At 42.9% G+C, this 13,401-nt stretch overlaps 1 protein-coding gene across 1 annotated transcript; it reads right to left on the reverse strand.

Moving 5' to 3' along the window:
- Positions 1-919: 919 nt before the first annotated feature.
- LOC146618385 (TRPM8 channel-associated factor homolog) lies at positions 920-11,617 on the reverse strand. Its single transcript, XM_085371500.1, has 11 exons — positions 10,968-11,617; positions 5,591-5,807; positions 5,137-5,428; positions 4,580-4,881; positions 4,302-4,476; positions 3,825-3,919; positions 3,068-3,281; positions 2,384-2,620; positions 1,829-2,046; positions 1,463-1,576; positions 920-1,162 (listed from the first exon to the last, which is right to left on the reverse strand). The coding sequence occupies exons 1-11, from the start codon at positions 11,615-11,617 to the stop codon at positions 920-922; spliced, it is 2,757 nt and encodes a 918-aa protein (XP_085227626.1).
- Positions 11,618-13,401: the final 1,784 nt, after the last annotated feature.

Here is a 13,401-nt window from a genome sequence, read left to right on the forward strand (position 1 = left end):
GAAATTGATCCTGCTAAGACAAGAATGTGGCAATTTAGATAGTTGATTAATGAGCATATGTTGCGACTCTATCATATCCACAACCTAGCAATGTCGAAGGAAGGCAAGAGTACGTTGACGTGGGCGTGAGAGGAAATAAATGCAAAGTAGTAAGTACTGGGAGCAAGGCTGTGAATGATGGCTTCTTCATCATAATTATGTCTGAAAAGTAAAAACAAACAGCCTGTGTTGCAGGAAGGTGTATATAGTAAAAAACAAACAAACAAAAAAAAAACGACAGACTTAATTATACAACTATTGTTTATTGTGTGCATCAGTTCTCAATTTAGAGGCAAAAAAATTAGTCCAGGTTGTCCCATAGCGATTGACAAGTTCAAAGTTCAGTGAAAGCATTACATGGTTATTACAGAGTGATAATTATGGGTTACAGAATTTTACAGACTTACTGAAATGCTACTTGCTGCATTAAAAACATGATTACTGATTAAACCAAAAAGCAACAGCATAACCACAGCTCACAGTCTAGCTGCAATCTGTGTGTATGCTAAATAATTACCTTTTTATAATTCACAGAGCTAAGCCGTTTTGACATTATGGCAACAGATCTTCACTTTGAGGAACAGCAATAATAATATTTAGCTCCTCTACACTGCAACCCAACTTACAGTTCTTCCCCTCCTCTCTTACAATCCCAGATATAAAAATAAGCACAGAGGACATGTTAATGTCCAAGTTTACTCAAAGAAATCTAGTTAAATTGGAGGGGTACTAATTTGGAGCAAATGATCAGTGCAAATACTGTGAAAAAAGCTACAACGTTCCTCTGCATGCAATAAATGTTATAAAAAGATTAATATAAAGCGTTTAATGAACTAAAGTTTCACTCGTTACATTTCTTTATTCCGCAGTCATGTTTAGTTCATCTGTACTGGATCATGGGGTGATCATTCCAATAAGGCAGCTGGGACAGTTTCCTCTCAGTGGCTGTTTTGATGGGCCAGCCCCAGGCCTTGAAGAAGCCGGTCAGGTTCATCCCCACAGTCTGCGAGAAAGTCTCAGCATACAGGTTCATCTTTGTGTCATTGTCATCAGGAAAGTCTCTCATGTGGTGGTACGCAGCAAAAACCTTCTTAAAGGCATCCCAGCCAAACTTTTCCTGGAGCTACAGAGAAGGTAATTATAACAACAAGCCAAACTATTAGCTGTCTTTTATGTTAGGAGCAATAATCTCTTGACCAAAGCATTAGAACCTGTTACCATTTAATGTTAGCTTCACTATAAGTCTGCAAGTCTATATGGACTTTCAGTCTTATTCATACAGAGGTGGGTCGAGTATACTTTAAAAGCAAAGTTTTTTCAAAAACTTGCTCAAGTAAATGTAACTAGTTACTACCCACCTCTGTATTCATATCAAGTGTTTTCTTTACTACGGATCAAGCAAAATTTCTCTATAATTTCTCACCTGCAGATATGTTTCCAGGGCAACCCACACACTCCAGTCACTGAGTTTCCTTCCTCCCTTGATGTACTCCTCTACTCGACTCTTTCGTTTAGCTAAAGTCAAATCACCATGAGCCTGCACGAAAGAACATGGAATGAGATAGTTGCTAAATCATGTGATCACAGCAAACTCAGTCATGAGTTTTCTGATGATGATTGATGTAAAACAAAGAAGAGTTTTAAATCTATTTATGTTATGTAGTTATGAAATCATGTGATCACAGCGAAAAAGGTATGTGATGTGCTGTGATAGGATACAAAAAGAGTTTTCTTGATGTTGACTAATATAAAACAAATGAGACTGTCAAAAACACTTGATTTGCTCTACCTGTGCTCTGTTGATGCCCAGCACCTCTTCATTCACATACACTGACCACAGGTTGCATGTACACTCTGTGGTGTGTGGTCGGAACTCCCAGCAGCTTCTCTGTTGGTTGTGTCCAAGTTCATGGATGGGGCCCCACAGTTGTTTACCTTTTTTAACATCAACTACTTCAGCAGCTGAGGCATGGTGTGCCATGATGGGATAACCTGAATGCATCCAGCCTTAACAGAAGAAAAATACATGACATTTTGTTTTCCTGCCTCTTTCACCTACCAGAATTGACACATGTCAGTTCCCAAATCCCACCCTTTGCCAGATCATCTTGATCTTGTTGTATGTGAGTAATCCAGTAGTCTCTACTTTAGTTGATATTCCTCATCCTTTCTTTGTATATATATTTTGTTTTCTAGAAATCTTTGCATCCTCTCATCAACAGAGTCAAAAACAAATATAAAAATGTATCACACTGAGCATGAACATGATGTTTTAGTTAAATTGTTTGTCATCCACAGTGAGTTGGGACTAGTTTCATGTCCTTGGGAGTCAAAGTGCACTTACCAGCAGAAATCTGCACATCTGTCACAAAGCGCTCCTTGTGGGGAAATTTGTGTGATTTGGCAGCCAGATCCGCAATGGCCCTCATGATTTCATCCCAGAGAGCAGCCACCTCCTCGGGGTGCTCCAGACCCCGAACAACATGTGATGGTACGGTGAGGACGATGTTTTCAAACTCCAACTCTGTCCAGGGCCCAGGAGCCGTGCGCAGCTTTAACCATTCAGCTGCAGTTGTTGCACCTGAAAAGAACAAAGAGAGGAGCAGATCTATTAAAATGCTTTGAATTACTGCATTTTAAAAAATATAAACATTTTCTATAGTATCTGTATTTTGTATTTCTGTAATTTTTCAGCGTCACATATGCATTTGATTACACCCTTCAAACAGCCTTTAAAGTTTTAAAACAGGCTTTTGTGTAAAGCTGAAGGCTTTGAATAATAAGAATTAAGCAAACCTTGTACACTGTTTTAGACGAGAGGGTTAAGCTGTTAACTAGATTTTTGTTTACTTTTCTTTACTTAACTTTCAACATGTTGAACTGAAATTGTTTCACCTGCATCGTCCATTGAAAACACTTGGGATCAGAATGAAGGTGATCCAAGTGAATAAGATTAAGACTTATCAGATATCTTCCATTAACTCCATGGACATAAAGTACACAGCACTGTTATAAACCACAGACTTACCAGACTTGTAATATGGAACAGTTACAGCTTTCTGCACTATGATCTCCAACCCCTTCACTTGTGTGTTGGGTGGGGCCACCAGGTAGATGAGCCCCCCCCACAGGTTGGACACATGCATCATCTCTGATGTAACAGGAAATCGCTCATGAACACGTGGTGGTCTCTTCAGCTCATCCTTGTCATGTAGGTCATCAGTTTGACAGCCTATCTGAATCTGTAGATAAAATGGAAAATCTATTGGATTTAGCGTCAAATTACAACACCCGTCGCCTTTGCAAACAGCCCCATTCCTGAATACAGAGTGCATTCAGGAATGATTTACAAAGCAGTTGTCATGATTACATTTTCTTTCTTGTGGTGTGCTATTAGTTTCCTGTGTCAATATCGTCCAATCAAGTAAGAGATTTCAGGGATGGTTTGAGCTGTTAAATGACAGAAAAAAATCAAGTGGGGCTGGTCCTTTAGATTGAATGAACCTTTGCTGCAAACAGGCAGAACCTAAGGGGCTGTTGCGGCACGCCACGCAGCACAACACAGCATAACTCAACACTCCCAAAAGCTTCAAAACAGAGCTTCACCTGTGGGTGATGTCATGGTCGTTACATCAATCTTTGAAATGGCTGCAACTACAAATGGACCTTGTTACAGTTACAAAGGGTAAAAAGGAGTCATGCAAACCTCACTTGAGGTTTTCATGAACATGTAGTGTCATCAGAAGGAGAAAGACCTTTAAATTATACAATTTTGTAGGTTTCACCTTCCACTCCTTGTTGATAATCTCAGTTGGCATCACCATGTAGGTACTCATACAAGGAGAGAGGTAGAGACCAGTGCTGATCCACTCTTCCCCATCTAACACACACACACACACACACACACACACACACACACACACACACACACACACACACACACACACAAATTTGAAAAAAAAGGTGTCACTGGGCGTCTATCTCTGAGAGAGAGAAATTTGTGGGGGAGAATCCGTTTCTGTGTCATGTGGGATCGGAAGTTAGGGATTTGACTAGTGAACACTACGAGTTCCTACAGACTTAGTAGATAGAAACTGTGGATTTTCTCTTGCTTGAAGATTTTGTAAGCAGTTATCAAATCACTTGGACTGTAAATAAACTCACTGAATCTGACCCACTAAGTTTTGTGTTTAAGTGTGGCTTGCACACTGGTTGTGACATATTCACAGTTGACACATTTGTCCACAAACATGAAATCTGACCTGCTGTGGTAACATCGATCTTGAGCCTGTGGTTATAGACGTCTGGCATCAGTGGCCTATCCTTGATGAGGTAGGGCAGGAGGGCCTCAGGATTTAGGCAAAACTCATATACAGGTGATCCCAAACTGAGGAGTAGATGGTCTTTTGGCGTCTTTGCAGGGCAGCTGTCACTCACCTTGAAAGAAGAACATATTAGTGTAACATCTTAGTGGTTAACAGCTGCCATATAATCATCAGTGCACTAGTCTGTGCTGTTCAAATGTTTTTTCTCTACTCACCTGTGGCAGGCCTGACCTCTTTAACATATCAGTGAGTGCAGCCAACACTTGAGTGTAATAGAAGCAGCCACGTGCCTTTGTGCGCAAATAAGCATCACAGTCATTGCCCAGCTTTTTAAGACATCCCTCCTCATGCTTGCTAAGTTCTACACCTGTAGTCACATGGGCAGCAAAGCGGTGTAGAAGGTGGCGGAAGTGGTAAGTATCTTTAATCGGCCAGCTGGGTACAAAGGCTTTGTATGTTCCTGCACGGATTGTTTCTCCTAACAGGCTCAATCCCATTTGGTTCAGGATCTTGTTCCCTGAAAAAAAGTAAAGCCAGTTTGACTTTGAGTCATGTGGTTGGAAATGTCTTGACTTTGTTTTTGTCCACTAATGAGAAGACTCCTTTTTGATCCTTGACTTATCACAACATATCACACCTTATAATGTATAAGTCTGTTACAGCACTGCATGTATACAACACATTTTACACATGGACAATTAGGTGGAAAATAAGAACACTACCGGTATTTCTACTCTGTATATTTTGAAACCCTTGTGGTGCATTTTCATACCTGAGAAATCTGTAAGTGGATTTTGCCCAGCATGTGTCTGCGCCCAGTACCAGGCATGTCCTCCAATCAGCAGGCCTCCTCCCTCTGCCACAAAGTTTTGAATTTCCTCCAAATGCTCAGTGATATACGCTGTACACACAAACACGCTGAGGTCTTTCCTGAAGTTTGTCTTCTCGCACTTCAGCCCAGACTCACTCAGAACTTTGAGTGCAGGATCCACCATGACACCAACAACCCCTCTGCGCCCTTCATCCAACCAGTGAATGGCGTTTCTCCAAAATGGAGCCATACTCTAAAATCAAAGGAAAGCAGCAGCAAAGGAAGTCATGGATTTGGTGATATATCAAAGACAAGTCCAATCAGCACACATTTCACTTCAATCATCCTGAGGTCTAATACCTAACTAAGATTTTGACTTTGAAATTTTATGACTAACATTTAATGTTGACTCTACCTCAACTTCAAGACATCTTTCATGTGTAACCACAAGGACTCGTCCTCGCCCATAGTAGGCTCCTGCCAGGAATGGTCGTCCATCTTCTGTAGTCCCGATGGGAAAGGCTAGTGGGCTGTGGACTAGAACCTCAGAACACAGATACTCAGAGGGGAGGTTGAATTCTGAAACCCCCTGGAGTAAGAACCCCAAGTCATCCTTGAAATCCCTGCCTGTCCTGTATTTGAAAAGTGGAATAGAAAAGTGACATGTGCAGAATTAAAGTGATTTAAGAATAATTGTACACATTTCTTCATATAAAAAAAAATCAGTGGTTTGTAAATTAACCTATTTGTGAAAACTATATAAACTCTGTAAAAATAAACTGTCACGATCTGAGGGGACAGACCGTGCGGGGGTGTGTGTGGTGGACCCAGGTGCGAACACAAGAGAGTAGACCGAAGTAAACTTAAACTGAAAGCGAGCCTTTATTGTGGCTGATGACAGGTCTCAACACAAAGCAGAAACACCGTGACTAAACTGAACCTAAACTAAACTGGGAAACAGATACTGATAAACTAAGGAGACTCAGAAAACCATGACGATGATCAAAGGAGCTTGCAAAGAAAAGCGTCTGGACTTCTTTAAGTTACTTGAAGACGTTTCACCTCTCATCCGAGAAGCTTCTTCAGTTCTAAGGTCAAATGACGATGATGTACAGACTGGCCGGGAGGACATGGAGGGTGGGAACACAGACGACGTGACACAGACTGTATGAAACACAGAGGCTGTGTCCCAATTCAGGGTCTGCACGCTTGAAGTACGCGCACTACGCGTACTACGTACGGTGCGTACTATAAGTACGAGAAGTGCGGAAGTGAGAGGCTTGTGAAATGGGACGGTATACGCTTCGTCGCGCTGTTCAGGTTGCCTAGCAACCATGTTACTAACCGCGAGACACGTGACATACAGCATTGTTTGACAGAAATGAAGGAGAAAAATGTTTTGTTGGTCATTCATTTTTGTCATGACATCACTTTGATTAGTTGAGTATCTGAGGCTGAGACCACGGGACTGTAAAACATGATTGTTGGGCTTCACTTCTGTGCTGAACAGTCATTTAAGATTAGTTAGTAAATAACAATTAGTTAATGTTGTTCATGAGACTAAAGTCATCTCACTGTGATAATGTAAAAATAATATGGCCAATATTATAGTATTGTCAGATTATTATGATATATCTATCTACATCTATCTATCCATCCATCCATATATATATATATATATATATATATATATATATATATATATATATATATATGGCATATGGCAAGCAAAGACTCACAGCCTTGGCCAGCCGCTTGAGGAGGTACACCAGAGAGATAGAAGGCAGGAGAATAAACCAGCTGTTCTCCACAGAACCAGCAAAGGTGTACTCTCAGTGGCAAGGGAACAATAATAATAAGAGAACAGCACCACCAAGGCTGGAGACGGAGCAATACTGGAAGAGCATATGGGAGAAGGACGCAACCCATAACGGCAATGCTCAGTGGCTAGTGGATCTGAGGGCAGACCACAGCGACCTCCCTGAACAGGGTCCAGTAACCATCACAATGGCAGATATCCAAGAAAGGGTCTCCAGTATGAAGAGTTGGACAGCACCAGGGCCCGACATGGTTCACGCCTACTGGCTAAAGAAGCTGACTGCACTCCACGAGCGTCTGGCAGCACAAATGAACCAGCTGCTAGTTAACGAGAGACACCCGGAATGGCTAACCGAAGGTCGGACGGTCCTGATCCCCAAGGACCCCAAGAAGGGACCGGTCCCCTCCAACTACCGACCAATAACCTGCCTCAGTACTACATGGAAGCTCCTGTCAGGCATCATATCGGCTAAGATGAACAGGCACATGGGTCAATACATGAGCGGGACACAGAAAGGAATTGGCAAGAATACCACCAGCTACTGGTAGACAGAACAATCAGCCGAGACTGCAAGACCAACCTGTGCACTGCCTGGATTGATTACAAGAAGGCCTATGACTCAATGCCCCACAGCTGGATACTGGAATGCCTAGAATTGTACAAGATCAATGGGACCCTAAGAGCCTTCATCAGGAACTCAATGGGGATGTGGCGTACAACACTAGAGGCCAACCTCAAGCCCATATCACAAGTCACCATCAAGTGCGGGATCTACCAAGGAGATGCTCTGTCCCCACTGCTGTTCTGCATAGGCCTGAACCCCCTCAGTGAGATCATTAACAAGACTGGCTACGGATACCGACTACGGAACGGAGCAGTTGTCAGCCACCTCCTGTACATGGATGACATCAAGCTGTATGCCAAGAGTGAACGAGACATCGATTCACTGATCCACACTACCAGGATATACAGCAATGACATTGGAATGTCGTTCGGACTGGAGAAGTGTAGTCGGATGGTAACAAAGAGAGGGAAGGTAGTCAGAACTGAGGGGATCAAACTACCAGAAGGCAACATTGCAGACATAGAGGACAGTTACAAGTACCTGGGGATCCCGCAGGCGAATGGGAACCATGAAGAGGCCGCTAGAAAAGCTGCAACCACCAAGTACCTGCAGAGGGTCAGGCAAGTCCTGAGGAGTCAGCTGAATGGTAAGAACAAGATCCAGGCCATCAACACGTACGCCCTGCCCGTGATCAGGTACCCTGCTGGGGTAATAGGCTGGCCAAAGGAGGAGATAGAAGCCACTGACATAAAGACAAGAAAGCTCCTTACCATGCATGGAGGGTTTCACCCCAAGTCCAGCACCCTGAGGCTGTACGCTAAGCGGAAGGAAGGGGGCCGGGGACTGGTGAGTGTCAGCACCACAGTCCAGGAAGAGACAACGAACATCCAAGAATACATTGGGAAGATGGCCCCAACTGACCGAGTGCTCAGTGAATACCTCAGGCAGCAGAAACCCAAGAAAGAGGAGGGAGACAAGGAACCATCATGGAAGGACAGACCCCTGCATGGTATGTACCACCGGCAGATAGAGGAGGTGGCTGATATCCAGAAATCCTACCAGTGGCTGGACAAAGCTGGACTGAAAGACAGCACAGAGGCACTAATCATGGCAGCACAAGAACAAGCTCTGAGCACAAGATCCATAGAGGCCGGGGTCTATCACACCAGGCAAGACCCCAGGTGCAGGCTGTGTAAAGATGCCCCAGAGACAATCCAGCACATAACAGCAGGGTGCAAGATGCTAGCAGGCAAGGCATACATGGAACGCCATAACCAAGTGGCCGGCATAGTGTACAGGAACATCTGTGCCGAGTATAACCTGGAAGTCCCGAGGTCAAAATGGGAGATGCCCCCAAGGGTGGTGGAGAATGACCGAGCTAAGATCCTGTGGGACTTCCAGATACAGACGGACAAAATGGTGGTGGCTAACCAACCGGACATAGTGGTGGTAGACAAACAGAAGAAGACGGCCGTAGTGATCGATGTAGCGGTTCCGAATGACAGCAATATCAGGAAGAAGGAACACGAGAAGCTGGAGAAATACCAAGGGCTCAGAGAAGAGCTCGAGAGGATGTGGAGGGTGAAGGTAACGGTGGTCCCAGTGGTAATCGGAGCACTAGGTGCGGTGACTCCCAAGCTAGGCGAGTGGCTCCAGCAGATCCCGGGAACAACATCGGAAATCTCTGTCCAGAAGAGCGCAGTCCTGGGAACAGCTAAGATACTGCGCAGTACCCTCAAGCTCCCAGGCCTCTGATAGAGGACCCGAGCTTGAAGGATAAACCGCCCGCAGGGGCGTGCTGGGTGTTTTTATATATATATCTATATATATCTATATATAGATATATATAGATATATATATATAGATATACACACACACACACACACATATATATATATATACACACATATACATATATCACTGACTTTCAGCTTGTTGTGTTTGTGGATATATGACTGACTTTAATTATTAAACATTCGCACATAAATAAGTGATGTCATATTCAGTACTTTTGACAGTTCACTCTTCGGCCGCTCCATCTTATTAGGGAAATTCCATATACATAAATGTAAATTTCAAAACTCAACCCCATCATTTAATTTGTTTTTGATTGAAATTGAATATTACTTAAACTCTCTTACTCTAACTTCCAATAAAAAAGGTTTATTATTGATTGAAATTAATTCAGAAATGTTTAACGAATGAGCTGTCACAACTTTCAAGTACAAAGTTGTTATGAAGTCTGTCACATTCCCCCCCTTTTTGTCTTTTTTCTTTTTTTTCCCTTTATTTATTTATCCTTCTTATTTCATTGTACTGTATATTGTTACTCTTATTTGCCTTGTATGTCTACTGTACAAACTGAACTGGAATGACTGACTGTTCGCTTTATAATTTCAATGAAGTTTGGAAAAAAAAAAAAAACCTCTCCGACCGCTCCATTCTGCCGTATTTTGAGGCAAATTTCTCCACACCCACCGCCGCGCTATGAATTGTGGGATATATGGGACCACGAAGCGTGCACCGGACCATGCTTGATATTTGGGGAAATCGACGGAGCATTTGGAGTATGCATTTGAAGTACACTTGGGTTGGGACAGCCGTCGTTGCGTGGCGGTGACTTAACTGCATTTAAAATGCGTACTTCAAGCGTACAGACCCTGAATTGGGACACAGCCAGAGACTAAATACACATGAGGGATGATCAGGGGAAGTGGCCACACATGGGAGCACAGCATGACACACATGAACCAAACGACAGGACAGGAGAAGTGAAACTGAATACACTGACATTGAATACAGACTTTCAAAGGAAAAAACAGGAAACATGGAGATTAGACATGACATGAAGTAAACATAACCACGCAGACATGACGCATGAACCAGGGAGACTTAGTACAGGGGGAGATGACATAAACAACTAAGGAACAAAGGACTAAACAGCAATCTCAAAATAAACTGGATGAGCTAAACTAGGGCACAAATGAATACAAAAGATACATAAAACTCAAACACTGGGTCGCTCGACCCAGGAACATGACATAAACTGACTTTTCTGAAAAGATAGAGTCACACACACACACACACACACACACACACACACACACACACACACACACACACACACACACACACACACACACACAAACTAAGTCCTTTGATGGACTTTTGTGGATGATCCTCCCCTCATCCAAGATCCAGGAATGCTGGGAGGGGAAGATCCCAATATAAATTAAATTAGCTAATAAAGAAATGGTATCAGTCCCAAATTTAACCTTAGGAAGAATCTTTCAATGAGAGAAAAACTGTTTTCAAAAGCTCAAAAGGTCACACAAAATTTAAAGTTATTATATGGAAAGTGGAACTTTTGTAAACGTGCAGTAAAACAGAGCTATATAGAATACTCACGCTAATGACTTCCAGGAGGACGGGATCTGAGGGTAGACGGGCAGGTTCTCCGCCTCACCATAACGCTCAGTGAAGTAGATTCCTGCCACTCCTGCCACTTTATTCCCATCAAACTGATGCAGTGTGTTCTCTTTGGGGTGAGTTGCAGCCCAATGCCACGCCTGCCCAGCTATCAGCACCCCTCCTCCAGCTTTCAGAAACGCCACCAGCTCTGTTGGGTCTGAGCCCACACTGTAGGCATCGGTCACATAAACACCAACTCCCAGTCTGTCACTGAAAGCTCCCACAACTTCTACTTGGAAGCTGGGTTTTTGGAGGTTATCAGCAACTGCACTGACTTTTCTGTGCACCCTTACAGAGAGGTTATCAGATCCATCACCTCTCAGCCAGGTCACAGCATTTTCTACCAGAGCAGGAAAGGTTGTCAAGTAGCCCTCATGACCCAGGACCACAATCCTTCCACTGCCGTACAGAGAGGCAGCCATCAGCACCTGACCTCGACTGTTCATTGCTACAGGAAAGGCATGGTCTCCGATCAGGACCAGGTCACTGGGAACATAGGGTCCTTGTAGGTCCAGCTCCTTCAGGCCTTTCATCAGGGAGGCGTAGGCCTCTTCATGTTGGTTTTTGAATGATTGGTTAGATGACATAGTGTAGAGGATTTACACTCTGTAGACTGATGAATAAGGTTAGGATGCAGAAAGAGGAAGTTGTTAACACATCAGGTTTAATCTCATTACAGCCAAATAGCTGAAAGTTTCCTTCTGTGGTATTACGCTGTGGCCCAACAGTTTAAGAGAAACACACTCTACGTGACAGGACAGGAGAAAGAATAAAAATGAAAGCAGAGAATGGAGCTGGTTATACAAGGTTATGTGCTAAGGAGGAAAAAGCAAGGGGAGGGACCACTGATAAGACACAGCTCCTTTTATCACCACTGGTGCAAAAAGTGACCATAAATGAATGTTTAATCAGAATATGACGTGTTCTCTGCAAATTGGCAAAGATCATTGTTTTAAAATGTATTTCCACTGAAAAAATGAAGAAAGGAAGTGTGTCACAGCTACTTCGGGGTTAGCAGGGAAGGAAAGAAAATCTTCCAAGAAGCAGGTGAATTTGGCAGTATGGTCCTAGTAACTGACCAGGAGTTCAGTTTCTGGACCAAGCTGCAAATGTGCAATGAAAACAGTAAAAGTACCTCATTTTGCATACCCAAATACATTAGATGTCTAAATGTCCTTAATTATATTCCAACTTGTGTCTGCCTTCTTTCTGTAAGGCCAGCATCCAGTTTTAGATGAGGGAGTAAAGAGTGTGGCCAGAAACTTTATTACACTCATCCACCAAAATCTTGATAAAGGCAGTGAGACAGACAGTATGGTTGGCCGATATGTAAATGTTTTCAACCGACATGCGTCATTCCAATAAATGAGGCGATATCGCGCAGTCGACTTTTTGATGGGCGGAGCAATGTAATCATGCACGGACTGATTTGCGCATTTAAAATTTAGAAGCTTTGTTTGGAGGAAATATTTTTCTTTCTTTTCTTGTTTTGTTTTTTTTTAGCATTAATATCGCTACTTTTTGGATTATTCATTAATTAATTTGAGAAGCACCAAATCACACAAAAGACTTAACATTACATCGAAGATTTTTTTTTAATGTTCGCTGGAAGAGACATTTTGGTTTTTAACTTTAATTTTGTTTAATTTTGTGGGCGACTCAGGGGGTTGGAAATCGCATCTGTAACCGGAAGGTCGCCGGTTCGATCCCTGGGCTCTCTGTCCTGGTCGTTGTGTCCTTGGGCAAGACACTTTACCCTACTTGCCTACTGGTGTTGGCCAGAGGGGCCGATGGCGCGATATGGCAGCCTCGCTTCTGTCAGTCTGCCCCAGGGCAGCTGTGGCTACAACTGTAGCTGCCTCCACCAGTGTATGAATGTGAGAGTGAATGAATAGTGGTATTGTAAAGCGCTTTGGGTGCCTTGAAAAGCGCTATATAAATCCAATCCATTATTATTTGGTTACAGTGGCAATTGTGAATATAACACACAATGAAAGTTGAGACAGGGTCCTACTGGTTTGGAGCATTTTCACAGAAACAAGTACCCCTTCAGACTCAGGTGATTGTCACTGCTGCCTCACTGTTATTTACCTCACTATTGTTATTTACACAAGATTTATGAATAGCCTTGAAAATGCCTCTCTTTGGAAATAAAATACTTCCCAAACTATTTCCACAGTTACAAAATTAAGAACAGAGTTGTGTGTATTGTTGTGTGTGAGTCTGTGTTAATGTAATAAACATGTTTCTTCCTCCATATTCTGAGGTGCATTCTCCTGAAGGAGTACATAGGTCAACCTTAACACATAAGAGATGTCTGTCTACTCAGTAAGGCAAAAGGAACCTGATTAAGTTTTATAACACTGGAGTC

Source organism: Diplotaxodon limnothrissa, linkage group LG14 (genome assembly GCF_057381915.1).
Source record: "Diplotaxodon limnothrissa isolate DT_005_m linkage group LG14, D_limnothrissa_male_GT1.1, whole genome shotgun sequence".
Classification (NCBI taxonomy): Eukaryota; Metazoa; Chordata; class Actinopteri; order Cichliformes; family Cichlidae; genus Diplotaxodon; species Diplotaxodon limnothrissa.

What these genes read in the sequence shown, in the direction of transcription:
- LOC146618385 (XM_085371500.1), bottom strand. Translation starts at nt 11,617, where the DNA reads ATGTCATCTAACCAATCATTCAAAAACCAACATGAAGAGGCCTACGCC. An exon ending in AAAGATGTCTTGAAGTTGAG is followed by an intron (nt 5,429 to 5,590) that starts GTAGAGTCAACA and finishes CTTTGATTTTAG; the next exon opens with AGTATGGCTCCATTTTGGAG. An exon ending in CCCTGGAAACATATCTGCAG is followed by an intron (nt 1,163 to 1,462) that starts GTGAGAAATTAT and finishes CCTTCTCTGTAG; the next exon opens with CTCCAGGAAAAGTTTGGCTG.